Source organism: Morone saxatilis, unplaced genomic scaffold (genome assembly GCF_004916995.1).
Source record: "Morone saxatilis isolate NCDOM2014 unplaced genomic scaffold, NCSU_SB_2.0 Contig0, whole genome shotgun sequence".
NCBI classification, from domain to species: Eukaryota; Metazoa; Chordata; class Actinopteri; family Moronidae; genus Morone; species Morone saxatilis.
Window position 1 is genome coordinate 14,441,855 of NW_023339650.1, and position 15,854 is coordinate 14,457,708.

Here is a 15,854-nt window from a genome sequence, read left to right on the forward strand (position 1 = left end):
TATTTGGAGATTAAAGACATAGATATATATATATATATATATATCTATATATATATATATATATATATCTCTCCTTTTAAATTATTTAACAGTATTATCTAACTCTCTTTTGGAGCTCCATATGTTCCTCTTGTGAGTGTTGCATGTTGTCATGCCTTGAGGTTTACCCTGGAACTTGTGGGCCATCAGCAGCACAGCCAGGTTCTCGTTGACGCTGCCCAGCCGACAGCTGTCTATTTGGACAAACTGCAGGGCCGAGGCCTGGAGGAACTGCTTAAACATCACCCTGTTGTGACACTGGAGAGGAAACAGTTGCCCAACTAGAAACTATGATTTCATTAGCAGCAGCAATACGTATGCAAGAATAAACTCGAGCTCTGACCTGTTCTCCTGATGCCACACCAATCCCAAGTGGAGCCAAAGCCTGCAACAACAAAATAAATCTTTTATTAGTCTTCAACCATGGATGGATTACTGAATGGGCCTACAGGGCACAGGTCCAGGGGCCCAGAAGGCAAAGAGCTGCTAAAGCTAAAAACAGACTAAAAAATAACTACAAACAGAAATATTGCTACAAAGGGATACAAAATGACTACAAAGAAACAAAAATCATCACAAAGACACCCAAAACAACTAAAAAAAACATGCAAAATGACCAGACATACAAAACAACTACAAAGAGATGCAAAACGACAAAAGAAACCCCACAAAATAACTTTAAAAGAGACTACATTATCACAGAGACACTCAAACCAACTACAAAAGGAGTCCTCCGGCCTTACTATACTGAAGAATGGGGGGGCCTCCACATCTTCAACACACAAACACAAGCTGTAAAATCAAACTTCTCTCTCACCTTGGAGATAGCAGCGTGACCCAGGATGTCATCTGGAGACGTGGGCTCCTCGATCCACAGCGGTTTGAACTCAGCCAGCCTGGACACCCAGCTAATGGCCTCGGCTACGTCCCATCTCTGGTTGGCATCGATCATCTAACGCAAAAAAACACTTTATTATACCATTATTTCCTGGTGTAAAGACAAGGTCGGGAGTATAAACAACCGTACCAAAGTGTTATTGGCTCCAATCATTTGCCTTATGAGGCGGCACCTGCGTATGTCGTCCTCTAGATCATCACCGACTTTCACCTTGAACTTGGTCCAACCGCTTTTCAGTGCATCTGTGCAGAGCTTCAGAAACACACAACCGTCGTGGTTATTTGAGAATAATTTGTCCAGCCAGAGAAATGAGAAGCATTTTATAGCACAGAGACCTGTTTGAGCTGCTGGTCCGAGTATCCGAGCCACGCACAGGAGGTGGTGTAGGCAGGGTAACCCTCTCTCAGCATTCGATCCTCTGGCAGGCGAAAGAAGCAGTCCACACAGGTAATAAACACTCGAGGAGAAGCGTGTTTTAATAGCGCAATCATGCAGTGCAGGGGCCTATTATGAAGGCTAAAAGCACTCCTGTTAGTTTCTAAAGAGGCAATTCCGTTCCGCAAAACCCCCATTCAGCTATGTAATTAATGACTCTTTTTAGTGTGCTCACCTCTCTGCTGCTTTCCCTTCTGTGCCTTCACAAGTATGTCTGAATTAGAAAAGAGAAGCAGAAAGAGTGTCTTGCTTTGAGTAACAATGCACTTACAAATAAGAGAAATTTCTTTCCCAAACTGTTCTGGACATAAACTGTACGTCAGAAACCGGTCTCACCTAGAGCCTCATCCTCTGTGAGCACATCGGTGATGTATCTGAAGTCAATGCATGACACAATTTGCTTGGGATCCTGAATTGACACACACACACACACATACATAAATAAGACATGTTATTTCCCTTGCAATCACATCCAGGACATAAATCCAACATCTATATTTCCTGTGACTCACCATGTCAACAAGCAGCTTCCACAGCGGCTGCAGGAAAATGACGACAAACAGGGTTGTGAGTCATGAAGTATCATACCTGTGAGGGAAAATTGTGTTTTTCTAATAATGCCTGTCCCACCTTTCCCTCTGCTCTCGCCCACAGGTCCCACACAGCATTCAGGACTGCAGCAGTGGCCAGATGAGTCACTCCTTTCTCTGGGCCTAACTGGTTCAGACAAGAGTTTAGAAAGTCAACATTGACAACTATTTTGAGTAGTGCTGAAAAAAATAAATGCTTAACTGGAGTATGCAACAAAATTAAAGAGGCAGAATGTTAAAAACAGCCAAATTAAAACCTGCTGTAAGAAAAAAAAAAACTGTAATTAAAACAGGATTGGTGGGCAGAATTTTTAAAACGTATTATTAACCAGGACTTTAAGACCCCATTATAAAAGGCTTTTTTGTATCAGAAGGACCTCTTCTGCACGCACCTGTGACTACTCAAAAATCCTGAATGCCTCACATCTACTCGTCTCAGCACTTTAGGACCTTCAGAAACTAGATTAGAGGACTTGTGTGTACCAGTAATATTACATGGGAACATTTCAGCAGTGCACCTTGCAGCAACAAGCCATGATCACATACAGAATGATTTCAAACTTGAAATTACTAACCAAACAGGATTTATGTGCCTTTTATTTTAAGTATCATGAATTATAATGTTCTAGATGAGGAGACAGAAGAGAGATATCTTATTAAAGAATAAGAATAAATGTAGTTAAAGAATCTATGACAAGATAAGAAGATGTGAATCATTATTTTTTATGTTATATGATATTTATGTATGAACTGTTGTGATTGTTATAAATATTGATATCAGTAATGGGCTTTTCACTGCTTGTGCACTTGTTCTTACCCATCTCATCTGGCTATCACTGGTCAGGAGGCGGTAAAATCCACGGAAGTCGCTCACAATCTCCTGCAGGGATTTCCCAACAACCAGTCCTGCCAGGGCCTCCACAGCACACACCACTGCAGGGTCACAATCAACTAAAGTCAGCCTCTAAACAGTTTTACATTTATACTCATATATGTGCCATACTTTATCTGTAGGAGTCTTTACACTGGTTGTATTGTCTTTAATAAAAATGACCACAAGGTGGCGGTGTGAGGTTCAACTTCACAAGCGTGTAAGAAAATAATAGTTATTTTAAAATAGAATCAGAATTTGAAAACCTTTCTAATACTTAAATGCAGATTATTATTATTGTTATTAAGTATTACATATATTTGTGTATCTGTATTATTTATGTTTTATAAATTGCTTTGGTTGTAAGAGCTGCGGGAGTCTTTAATATTTAATACTATGTAATTAAAAGACACATTTATTATTTACACAGTAGGATTGGGTATTTAATTTAATTAGCTGATATATACACTGTGCATTATTTCAACCAACAGCCCTTTAATCCAATTCACAAGTACAATTCATGGAATTTGCAAGAAGCTCGATGCAGGAAGTGGAAATTCGGAGCTTATTTGGAGCACTTGAACGCAGCAGCAACACTGTTTGTGAAGTTGTGGTGGTCGAGTAATGAAGCCACAGTGTCACAATGTACACATCTCACCAATCTCTGTCCCCTTCCCCAGAGTGAACGTGAGGCCGAAGCCTTTCAACCCGCAGTCCGTGTCGATCACCACATACGCGGCCGAATAATCGGGGTCGGTGTGCTGCAGAGGCATTCACTTCAAGTTCATGCATGTAAGCACAACACATATATTCAGATTATTGCTACAAACTGCAGAAATGTCCTCACCATCGCATCTGAGCCGTGCTGCTCCAAAGATGTCGGGAATCTCACATCCCTGACTGTCAAATTTAGAATTTTGTGCAACATTTTGGCGCTGAGACTGCACTTGTCTTGTGATTCAAGGCACTGTTGCATTGAATCAGTAGATCCCACCCACCTCAGCCAGTCATTGGTTTAAACATTAGTCACCTGGAACATTTAAAGAGACAAATCAAAACAAAAAAACCCCCCCAATACTGGACTGTTTAAAATCACGTCTTTATTGTACAAATTCACTCAGATGAGTCTGCACCCACTACCTCCCTCCCCAAATATATTTTGCAATCTTGCTCGTTTTATTAATAATCTTATAAAATGAGGATTTTTATAATATACAAAGCCCTTCTTTACAAGCTCAGGCGTCAATTGGTGTTATTCCCATCATAATACTGTCCCAATGAGTCCATACAGGAGCAATATGCAAAGATAAAATCACTGTAAAAAACTGTAATCATTGCAATATAAATGGTCTTTACAGAGCCACCTTGGATACATAAACACGAAAAAGAGTCCCAAGTTCTTGGTCAGTCACATTTTAGAAGATAAAATGGTTGTTTCCAACTTATTTGGCGGCTTTGTTCATGATTTCCACTTTTAGAAAGAGTTTTTATAGCCACTAAAATCATCCCGTGTCCTCGGTTTGGCAGACATTTCACACGTGAAGTGCCATTCTTGGTCTGGCAAAAAGCCACAAGTCCACGAGTTCCATCACTGTTTAACTCACTGTCACGTTACACAGGCTGTCTTTATGTAAGCATGTGGCTGCAGTGATCACAGTGAGATTATATAACCCGGGGCAGTGAGGGACAGAAAGAATGATGGCACTGTTATAAAAAAAAGATGATGATGGACAGTATGGAAAAAGTCTTCAAACGAAGCTATAAAACCATGTCCATGTGATATGAGTACATTTTTATGATAACAAAGGAACGTAAAATAACATAATATAAAACAAATGCATTGTAAAAGATTAAAAAAGCATAAAAGACCATGTCACAGTCTCACTCTAGTTGCCCATTTGTAACACACATAGAAAGAATTGCACCGTAGCTGATGAACTAAAGTTAAGCTGTGTGGGATTTATTTTTTAAATAACTGTCAAATGTACTGTGATAATGAGAACCAGTCCCCTGAGAGCTTCTCCCTATTAGTTTAATATATTATCTCTGTTAATAATTAATCGTTTTGATGCATAATTTACCAATTCACCACAAAAGAGTACAATTTGGAGGCAAATGGAGTGTGAGCTCTCCATATATAACAGTTGGACTGCCATTCTCAACACAGCTACATATCACAGCTTATTTCACAGCAACACACTGTGTTATATCGAAACATGTATTTAAAAACAGAAATGTTTCTTTGTTACCTCAGTCATTATTGTACATAGTGATAAAAACCCACATTTCACACAGCTAAGACTTCCGTAGTACCAGTATGAAAACAAATAAAATATGAAAATGAAATGGTGGCGGACGCTGAAAGAAATAAAAAATCAAGAATGGGTAGAGCAAGTAGTGGTTTATGCGACTGGTTGGTTTCCAGGCGACTTAATTAAGAGCTGACGTCTTCTTTGTCTTTAAGCAAGTCTGCTCCCAGGCGTAGGGATACGCAGCAGGCAGGCTATAGGTTCTCTCCAGGTTGGTACTGTGGCTCTGTGGCGGTGAAATAGTCCTCCAGGAAGGACTGGAGGTACTCGAAAGTAGGCCTCTCGTCCGGGTCCTTCTTCCAGCAGACCTTCATCATCTCGTGCAGGGACTCGGGGCATCCCTGGGGGCAGGGCATGCGGTAGCCCCGCTCCACCTGCTCCAGTACCTCACGGTTCACCATGCCTGAGGGGGGGGACGGGAGGCAGAAAGGACTGTCAGAGCTTTTAATTAATTGTTTTCTTTAGGTTTCTAGAGTGAAAATAGAGGAATACCAGTCAGATAAGGAAACTCGTAGGAGCTCATGTGTATGTTTTCCAGACTATAGATCAGATTAGGGCTGTCATTTTCTTTATTGACTTATCTCACAAGCAAAATATTTGTTCGTTTTTAATAATAAATGATATGAATAGTCTCTAGATTCTGGGAAATTGACTGTGTTTGCTTTCTTGCAGAGAGTTCGATGAGAGGGTGGATGCTGCTCTCATCATTGTTCACCAAATTTGAAGCTACAGCCAGGAGACGGTTAGCTTAGCTTAGCATAAAGACTGGAAACAGGGGGAAACAGCTAGCCTCTGTCTGAAGGTAACAATGTCACCTACCAGCATCTCTAAACATTAATAATTATCACGTACAAAAGTGTAAGAAGTCCCTGTTTGTTGCCTGGCAACCTCATGGCTACACAAATTCATTGCAGCCAAGCCAAGAAATAGTCCGGCACATAATCTTGCCTAAAACCACAACTTGTCATTCTTACGCTTCAGTTTTTGTGCAGATTGAACAAATGACAGGTAGAGATGCTAAGCTAATGGGCTGCTAGCTGTAGCTTCATATCTAGTGTCCAGACATGAGAGTTTATTGATCTTCTCATCTAGTTTTCAGCAAGCAAGCGAATATACTGTATGTTTTTCCCAAAATGGTGACTGAAATCAACTATCCAAATTGTTTTTTTTATTCATTTTCTGTCAATAAACTAATCTATTAGTTGTTTCAGCGCTACATTTGAAAGGAAGTGGAGCTGTGTGAAGGTGGTGCAACACACTGCAGGCACTGCTCCCCAGGGCAATATCAGTCTGGCAGATGGTTATAAACAAGAGTGGTGTTCAATCTCCTGATCGTCCTCCACCAGATGGTCTCATCTAATCTCAAATGTGTGTATGTGTGTGTAAGGATATCAGTGTGTGTGTGTGGATGTCACTGTTACCCCTGCAGAGGCATAAACAACCAGCACAGACAATGTCAGACAGCTTCACTTCATCCTCCGACATTAACAAGCACGCCAGCTTGACGTCTACTGACAGACTGAAAGCTGATAACTCCGACCGTGAATCACCGCCCTCTCGCTCCACCTTGGATGCTTTGTTTTTTTCCACATCCGGTATGTCACTGTCACTTACCTGGGTAGGGCACTCTGCCTTTGGTGACAAGCTCGGTGAGTAAGATCCCAAAGGACCAGACGTCTGATTTGATGGTGAAGCGGCCGTACAGAGCCGCCTCCGGGGCCGTCCATTTAATAGGGAATTTGGCTCCTGTGTGTGACGGAGAGGAGAGGGGTGAGGTGATTCCACTAGAGGGCGTATGCCTTCATCTCAGCCCTTGTTTCCCGGAAATCACAATGGCCATAGTGACCCACAATGACATCATTAAGATCACATCATGTTTTGGTATTCACGTCCACGCAGGCTTATAAATGCACCCTGAGAGAACTCCAGATTTAAGATACACTTTAGTTTAAAGGACATTATTAAGGATCTTGTGTTTAAATGGTCAGTTCACCCACATTAAATCACTAGAGTGGATTTCCACACGTCCTAGCAAGACAATATGTTATTTGGAAATGTTTCTGAGTCATCATATAAAGGCAATAAATCAGTAATGGTAAACATAAGCACAGAACTACCACATCTATAAAACAGTGAGCAGTTATTTCCCACAGACGCCACAGTATCTAACCATACAGTTATAACCAGGATGGTGATACATTTGTTTTGGTTTTTTATGAAATGAAATACAAATCTGGATACAGATCCATAAATGCTTATTGGATACAGGTCCTTTTTGTCTTGTTTCGTTTTGTGCTCAGGTTTATTTCTGCCACCACTCTAGTACAATGGGGGGGAGTGAATGAAATTATGCTAATGCAATTAATCAACGTGTCTTTCCAGAAACAATGTTTTGGTAATGCTAAATCATTCACAAATCTTGCTGTGAAGATGCAGTCTTTATGTAAATTCCTCACATCTGTGGATTTGAATTTGTTGTCGGGTACTGTTTTGTTCGATACTGAGACCTCCACTGAATTAGGTTTGAATCAGAAATCTGAAAACGTGGGTAAATAAGACCAAAATAGTCCCCATAGCTAGATACCACTACAGGTAAGTGAGATTTGTTTTAGTAATTTGGGTGAGACCAGCCCATGGGAGTGAGATGAGTTCTCCCAGCGTGTGAAAAGCGCAACTAATCAAATTGAACAGGAGCATCTGGTTTCCACTATTATCCTAATTCACCATGATAGGAGACAACAGGGAGTCGTCCTTGCTGTGAGGTCACTGCTCTATCCATTTCCACCCTGACACCTCTTTCACCTGTGACTCACACAGTCTACGTGTGTGTGTGTGTGTGTACCCACCTTGCCTCGCCGTGTACTCATTGTCCTCTATCAACCTGGCCAGACCAAAGTCGGCGATCTTGCACACCAGGTTGTCGCCCACGAGAATGTTAGCAGCGCGCAGGTCCCTGTGGATGTAGTTCATCCTCTCGATGAAAGCCATGCCGTCAGCGATCTAAAAGCGAAAACATTTGACAGCGTCTCATGACGGCCGCTCCAGCAAATAATTTTTAGCTTCTCGCGCTCAGAACATCAAGCCCTCTGTCAGGCATGAAGATGAGGCTAACAACGAAAGAACAAAAGCAAAGTGTGCCAAATCTGGGAGAGGAAGACATGTTTACCCGAGGCTGTCGTTCTTTTTTTAAAATCTGAGGCTTAAAATAAAACTTAAAAAGCACAATTCACTGACACGAAATTATGCACTCGTGAAACAAAAAACAGGTATTTGTGGTTAGTCTCACCTGTGCAGCCATGTCCACCAACAGGGGAAGCTTCAGGAATTTGCCGTCACCCTCTTTGAGGAAGTCGAGCAAGCTTCCTATAAAAACAGCGACAGTGAGAAGTCATAAATGCAGCCGTGATATACTGTAGGAGCAATAAAAGGACTGTGACTCAACCTGCATACCAATGTGCTACTATATGAAATGTTAAATATTTCAATTAAGCCCTCCTTCCTCGCCACACCTGATTGGAAAATTAAACTGAATATTAAATTAAAGCTGTGAATTGGTATGTGATTCATAGTGACATCTTCTCATTTATTGCCAGATCAGATTAAGTATTTTCTGCATGAATAGTAGTGTAGAGGAACTGTGGAAAATACTACAGCCGTCGCGCTGTGAGATCCTAGAAAACTGTGGATCAGCAAACTGCAGACATTTATACATGCATGCAGCACAGCGAGGCAAATGTCATAGAGTTAACATTTACACAAACATAAATCTAATTACTCATAAAAGCCTGAAAAAAAAACAAAAAAAAAAACGCACTGCAGCTGAAGCTATGAAAACCTCCCACAAAACTACTGCAGTTTTCAATTAAACATCCCAGATTCAGGCCTTGGGGAACCTCAAGGGACTTTCAAGGACTTTCAATCCGTACAGCATATTAATTAAAACACCCATAAAATTTACATTTCTCCTTTAAGGAAAGCACCATGCGTATAGCTGACATCAGTGCCGTGTCAGAAAAAAACCAAGGCTGCGTGATCAATTTTGTGCCTGAAAAGTCTACAGGCTGAGGCTTGAATGTTGTTTTTGCTTTCCTTTAAAAATAGACCTCATCAGTGTCATGTAACAGGAAACAGCTGAGTCTTGTTATTCTCCAGGGAGAGTTCTCAGAAAATCATTTTAATTGCTAATCAAATATGCCAGTATGGAGCTATAGGTTTTTTCAGGTATGTGTCAAGTATCTGCCCTGTACCTTTGGCCATGTATTCTGTGACAATATAAATGGGCTCCTCAGACACCACAGCGTACAGAGGCACCAGTTTGTCATGTCTGAGCTTCTTCATGATCTGAGCCTCTTGGAGGAAGGCCTCAGGTGACATGGTGCCCGGCTTCAGTGTCTTAATGGCCACCTTAGTGGTACCGTTCCATGTGCCTGCAAAGAGAAAGATAGGGAGAGAAAAACCCACAAGCCGCAGGGGTAATCAGTGTTGTTAATGGGGTGGGAGCAGGACAATATCATTAATTAGGTCTTGTAATTGCTCAGACATGTGCTGTCATGCATGCACTCCTCGCGAAAAAATCCCTGGGATGAGCGGATACGAGCTCACAGTTCACAAAGCAACAAATAAATTTGGCTGGAGCTGTCCTCCTGAGTGAGACGACCTCTGGAGATAGACAGAATATAACAAACAGAGGAAGCAACTGCAGGAAGTGGATAATTCCCAAGTTTGGACAAATATAGACACAATAAATATAGGCTTCAGAGTGTTTGTATGTGTTTGGTTTATGCACATAATGTCTGCATTTCCCTATCTGGATAATTACAACGGAATACTTATCAAATACATGACACCAGAAAGAATTTTCCAAACATGTTCCTGCGTGTCTTATCTGTCTCGCTCTTACCCATCCAGACTTCTCCAAAGCAGCCTTGGCCCAGTTTGAGCTCCAGTCGCAAGGACTCCCGGGGAATCTCCCAGGCGTCTTTAGCAAGCCCCTGGGTCTGAGGCTTGACCGTGGGGCACACGGTGGTCAGCCTGTGGCAAAGCCCATCGGCGTGCTCTGCGATAAAGCGAGACGTGGAGATCAAAACGTTACATTACACCCAGCAGTGCCACACACACCAACATGAGTCTTTCAACCAGCGGGGTACAGCGTTTTAAAGTCGGTCCTCTTTCATGCATCAATTCATTCCATTTGATGTGGATGAATTTGTACTCTTATACTAACTCTGATGAAATATAAATGAGATGAAGTGGCTTTCTAACACACCAAAACCCTCTCCAGAGTCAGACTGAAAGGAAGTAGGATCACAGATTTTTAACCTCAACCCTCCTCAGGCTGCAAATGAGTAGGGACACTCAAGACCATCAATTGTTATTAAAATTATAGGCTATTCATCTCCCTTGGTAACACTCTGGGGCCTATTGCAGGTAGCACAGAGCAGCGGGTGCCACTGAGAGTAATTTTAAGGTGTGATGAAAGACTGAGATGAATAATGAATGGGTAAAGACAGAAAAAGAGAGCGAGCAGGGAACATTACATAGCACATACCTGTGTAGTGTTTGACAAGCTTCTGTAATGTGTCAAACTGTGCTCGTGTGGTGATGTAGTATCCCCCGTTGTCAAGCTTGCGGATCTTGTAGTGTTTCACGTTGTCTCCTTTGGCTTCATCCCAGTCTCGTATGGAGAGAGAATAAGCACCTGGAGGAGACGAGGGAAATGTTCTTCATCCAGCTAAACAAAAGCGCCAATGATTGGACCGAGTGGTGCCAGAATTGTGAAGTAGGATGAGACGCTGGTTCTGTGACCATTTTTTTACCACTGGAAATTCCCAGTTGTCTTTTAATGATGTCTTTTATTCTCCTCGACATAGAAACTCTCATTGTTTCTGAGGAAATATTTTTCCTCCCATCAGTCTGGTGTGGAGAATTGGTTTTAAATACTCCACAGAACAAAATTCACAACCACTTCAGAGGCGCTGCATCAAGAAACAAACTGTGAGCAGACAAAAGATCAGCAAACTGCACCGATAGCTCCCAATAAATTTAATTTCTTTGTCAGGCACTGAAAATCTCAGATTGAAACGTTGCTCTATTAAATAAAAATATATTGCAGGCTGCAGGTTTAATTCCCAAATGCTCATTGGGAGTTGTAGTGGTTGTAACCTTTGACTTTTTAATCAAAGAACGAGACATTTTCGCCAGCTGCCACTAGGCTAACATTGCCCACGCAGAAAATGTTTATGAAGAAGCGATGGTCACCTTTAGTAGTTTCACTTTCTCGCACCAGGAAAGTTCCTCGATGGTTCCCTGGATTCAGCAGCAACCTCTCAGCATCTTTGCGTCCCATTTTACCAAAGTACCACCTATCAAGAGAAAGCATATACGTAAAAAAACCCCCTGCCAAGTTCAAAACGCAAGAGGTGACTGAGAAGCTGACTGTTGAAAACCAGTAACAGCTTTACTAGATGTGGTTGCTCAGAACATCAAAATCACATTATGAAGCTTCATCCGGGCTGTGAAGCTGTTAATACTGGGACTTTTGCAAACCACGTGAGATGAGCTCATGCTAGCGTTATTAGTCTCCTAATGCAGTCGCAGTAGATAATGAGGTTATAAGAAGCAGCAACAAGGCCTTACTCTTCAGCCTGGATGGAGTCAGCAGGGGCCACATAATTACTCGGGATGTAGCCTTTCCTCCCCGTGTTGATGGAGCGAGCTTCCCACCAGTCTCCTTCTCTGCAGGAGGACAATGACACAGGAGAGGTGAGACAAATGGCTCGTTCATTTAACAGTCAACCAAGGCCTCGTACTCATACATCCTGCCTTGATTGACACTGCTGGGTGAAGACCAGGTAATAATGGTTAATGGTTAATAATTTAAGGCTTTAATGGTTTAAAATCAGCCTCACTTTTAAGTTCTGGATTCATTTAAACCTCCAGATTTGGAAAAAAGCCCTCAACATATGAATCCGGGACTGGAAAACACTGTCGCAATGGGGACTGAATGAGACTAATCTACTTTACATTACAATGCTATAACCTCAGGCGACATCTCTGCCAGAGCATGAATCAAATAAAAGATCCCCGGCACTGTGCAGAAAGCCAGCATGAGGAAACAAGTCGCAATCAAACTCATTCATGAATTCAAATACACAAGGTAACAGGTGCAGTTCGGGAATACGGCGTGAAAGAGAGGCATCTGGTAATCGCTGCTGAACTACCTGCATGGAGACATATTTAGATAAATTCAACATAAACCGAAACTAAGAACACGCTTACGTATTGTTGATGATCTGGAAGCGGTCTCCTTTTTTAAACGAGAGATCATCTGATGTTCGAGCTTCATAGTCATACAAGGCCACAAAGAACGTAACACCACCTGAAAACACAAAAACAGACCCACGTGTGATGAATAAATGCCTCGAGAAGATTATTAAAGGGAATAAACGCATAATAGCACAATGATGTAGAGCGGCGGTTCTCAAACTTTTTTCATTACTGTACCCCCTACGCAGAGCAAAACATTCGTGATGGAAACAAAGCCAATATAAAGAGGAATAACACGGCGTCTGATTTATTTAACAACCTTGTAAATTAAAAAAAAAAACACTTGTGTGTATCATCATCATGCAATAACACTAAGATGACACTGCAGTTACACTGAACTGCGTCTTCTTGATAAGCTGCATTTACAGTTTAGTGAGAAACATGACTCACTGAAGATCCTTGTCATTCTCGGTGGCAGGGAGTGGCGCAGTCTGTTTCTTTTGCTTTTGTTGGCTCTGTTTTCGCTTTCTTTGTTTTCAGCTGTATTGTTGCTTTGTTCCACCACAAATCCATTACCTTGAATTTGTATGTCATTCAATACCGAAACAGGCTCACAGTGAACAAACATCATCGTGAACATGATTGTTGTTTATTGGATTTGTTGCCTCCTTCTTCGTCTTCTTCTTCTGTGAAGTTTTACTGCAGTTAACCATCAGGAATATTCAATATAAGGAATTATGTATGACTGAGATTTTTTTAATCTCACAAACCCCCTGCAGTACTTCAAAGTACCCCTAGGGGAATGCGTACGCCCATTTGAGAAACACTGCAGTGGGTGGTGGTGGGGGGGGCATATCAGGACACAACAGGTTTGTTTATGCTTGACTGTTTAAAGGCCAGTTAAAAATAAATCTGTCTCGCCAACGTCTGAGAGCTCATACTCTATTGATTTTCTTTGGCTTATAATTCTATAATGCATACTACATCACTGACTGTGACTAGACAGACACTCAGACACGAGCCGGAGGAAAGTCGATATATCAAACCAGTTTTTAATTGAAAAGACTGGTCATAACTGTCATGATCAAACGTGTTTTTGGCAATAACTGTTAACATGAACTCAAATGAAACATTACAAGGCAAGAGTTCAGTAAATCGTGGCAGAAGTCAACTCATCTTCCCGTCCTGTGCCAACATCCTGTAAAACAGCCAGCCGACTGTGCAGCCACACTCGCAGACAGATGACATTCATATACCCACCGCTGACAACAATGCTGTCAACAGTAATCCCATTATCTCCCGCAGAAAGCAAACACCACAGCAGTGTCACCTTCGCCCCCCCCCTCCCTCTGAGATCAGATAATCCAAAATGGTCGAGGATTACATCCTAAATCCCACCTAAACAGGAGGGTTCAATCTCATCTCTGTGCTCTCAGGATCACTGTAAGCTGCTCAGGCACATTTGTAGTGACCACAGCTGATAGCAGGACCGTTGTTAAACAGTTGAAATAACAACGACTGAGGCATTAGCTGTGAACATGACATGTCGGATCGGCACGCTGATCAAGTTAAGCTCAATGTTAAGCATGTTTGCATGTTTTATCCCATTTACTGTTAACTGTAATAGAAATAATTCTTACTTTACGTTACTGCTGACCATTCTGCTCTGCATGCGTTTGTATGTGTTTTAGAGGCTACTCATTTTGCAGTTAACATTATGTATGTTTCTAGTTTTGATATTTTTGTCCTTGTTGTAGTGTGGCCCTGCAGTTGTATGTGCAGACTGGTTAGACAAGCCATGTGCCACACAAGAAAAATGACAAAACTGATGAAAGTTTGAGCCAAATGCTAATGTCAGCATGCTAGCATTTTCAAAATGCTAACATGTTAATGTTTAGCAGGTATTTTTTTTTACCATCATCACCATCTTAGTTTAGCATGTTGTATGCAAACGTTTGATAATAAGCACTAAACACAAAATAGAGCTGAGGGTGATGGTGTTTATTCATAAACCAGTTTCAGACTAAGTGATGGTGCTAGATGAAAAGGTAATAAACCAACCAAATGTATTATAATTCATCCCGAGGGGGACATAAATGTATGCATAAAATTTCAACCCATCTAGTTGTTGTCGAGTCATTTCACTCAAAACCACAAATTTCAACCACACGTCGGTGATATAAATAATATTTGGGATTACCAAAGTCAGTCGGATTCATTCCCACGGGGGACCAGCTGACCACCAGCTCTATAGCCAAGCTACTAGCATGACTAAAATGATGAAAAACATGATGGATTACACATCTGCAGCAAGTCACGTCCATGGTAAAAAAAATATATATTAAAGATTTAGTACCATACAGCATTATGGGAATACTACTGCAGAAAGCAGATTGAAGAATACAGAGATTACAAGTGGCCGCTTGGAAGATAAGAAAAATACATTTAAAAAATAAAACCCCAAAACCTCTGTACTGAATATGAATACTGAGCAGTGATATCGTTATCAGCATTGTACATACATACATCTTATAATACAACACTACTCACTTGAGACAGCGCCAGAGAAGGAGTTGGACACGGGACCAGAGAAGGAGGACGACGCCCCTCCAAAGGGAGTCATGGCAGACGAGGAGCCGCCAAACGGTGTGAGGGTGTGGTTGAAGTTTACAGCCCCAGAGCCTGAGGAGGAGGCGGGAGGCTGACTCTGCTGCAGCTGGGTGGGATCTGGTCCGTAGTGACCTACGTGAGGCGTGGTGGCGGTGGCGTTGGGGTCTGACACCGTGGAATTTTCTGGCCGATACTTCATTGTAGGGCCTTTGTCCTCTTTGCTCTTTATGCAGCCCATCGTCTCGCCCTGCGTGGACAGACACAACTCAAAACCGTTAACTTACTGCAAGCAGATTGAAGAATACAGCATTCAATTCATGACTCGCCTTCATGGTACATAAATAAAGTTGAGGGCGAAGAGAGGTTCAGGATTAATGATTGCAACATCAGGCCTGTAGGAACGTGCGTTATGAAATGAAAATGTAATGCCCGGATGTTAACATGTGAATCATTTAGTTGTTGCAAACACTAAGACTTTAAGCCATGTGTTAACTGGGACATATGGGAAAACATTAAATCCAACTCAAAGCACACACGACGCAAACGTGTGTATGCAAGCATGTTTTGAGGTATGATAAGTGCAAAACAGACAGACAAGGCGATTATGTAATGTTTACATACAAATGACAGATTAAAGCCAATCTAAAGCCATTCTGCCTTCAAATGGAGAAAAATAGCAACTCTTGGCAGCATCGGTTCTGTGTTATACATTTCTTCTTTCTTCTTTTTCATTCAAAGAGTCCTTTCTTGAGGACCCTTAGCCCATGGAGGAAGTACTAAACCGGCCTACTGGGCACAGGCCCAGGGACCTGAAGGAGTAGGGGGTTCCATAACCA

The 15,854-nt window shown here is 41.8% G+C and overlaps 2 protein-coding genes across 2 annotated transcripts in view; both read right to left on the reverse strand.

Moving 5' to 3' along the window:
* The window catches only part of enosf1 (enolase superfamily member 1), a 4,925-nt gene extending 1,083 nt beyond the window's left edge, over positions 1 to 3,842 (reverse strand). The window contains exons 1-12 of the mRNA XM_035651938.1: positions 3,681 to 3,842; positions 3,492 to 3,594; positions 2,780 to 2,895; positions 2,003 to 2,089; positions 1,885 to 1,911; positions 1,709 to 1,781; positions 1,548 to 1,586; positions 1,273 to 1,355; positions 1,067 to 1,189; positions 857 to 991; positions 383 to 424; positions 168 to 297 (exon numbers count right to left, since the gene is read on the reverse strand). Coding sequence (XP_035507831.1) covers positions 168 to 297; positions 383 to 424; positions 857 to 991; positions 1,067 to 1,189; positions 1,273 to 1,355; positions 1,548 to 1,586; positions 1,709 to 1,781; positions 1,885 to 1,911; positions 2,003 to 2,089; positions 2,780 to 2,895; positions 3,492 to 3,594; positions 3,681 to 3,809 — 1,087 coding nt within the window. The 5' untranslated portion in view covers positions 3,810 to 3,842. The remainder of the gene's footprint in view (positions 1 to 167; positions 298 to 382; positions 425 to 856; positions 992 to 1,066; positions 1,190 to 1,272; positions 1,356 to 1,547; positions 1,587 to 1,708; positions 1,782 to 1,884; positions 1,912 to 2,002; positions 2,090 to 2,779; positions 2,896 to 3,491; positions 3,595 to 3,680) is intronic.
* A 118-nt stretch (positions 3,843 to 3,960) lies between these two features.
* LOC118320811 (tyrosine-protein kinase yes-like) lies at positions 3,961 to 15,265 on the reverse strand (the record flags this gene model as incomplete). Its single annotated transcript, XM_035651925.1, is given in 11 exon segments — positions 3,961 to 5,545; positions 6,757 to 6,888; positions 7,989 to 8,142; positions 8,429 to 8,505; positions 9,390 to 9,569; positions 10,043 to 10,198; positions 10,691 to 10,840; positions 11,401 to 11,504; positions 11,779 to 11,877; positions 12,421 to 12,520; positions 14,959 to 15,265. Coding segments are annotated over 11 exon segments (1,659 nt in total). The 3' UTR covers positions 3,961 to 5,336.
* Positions 15,266 to 15,854: the final 589 nt, after the last annotated feature.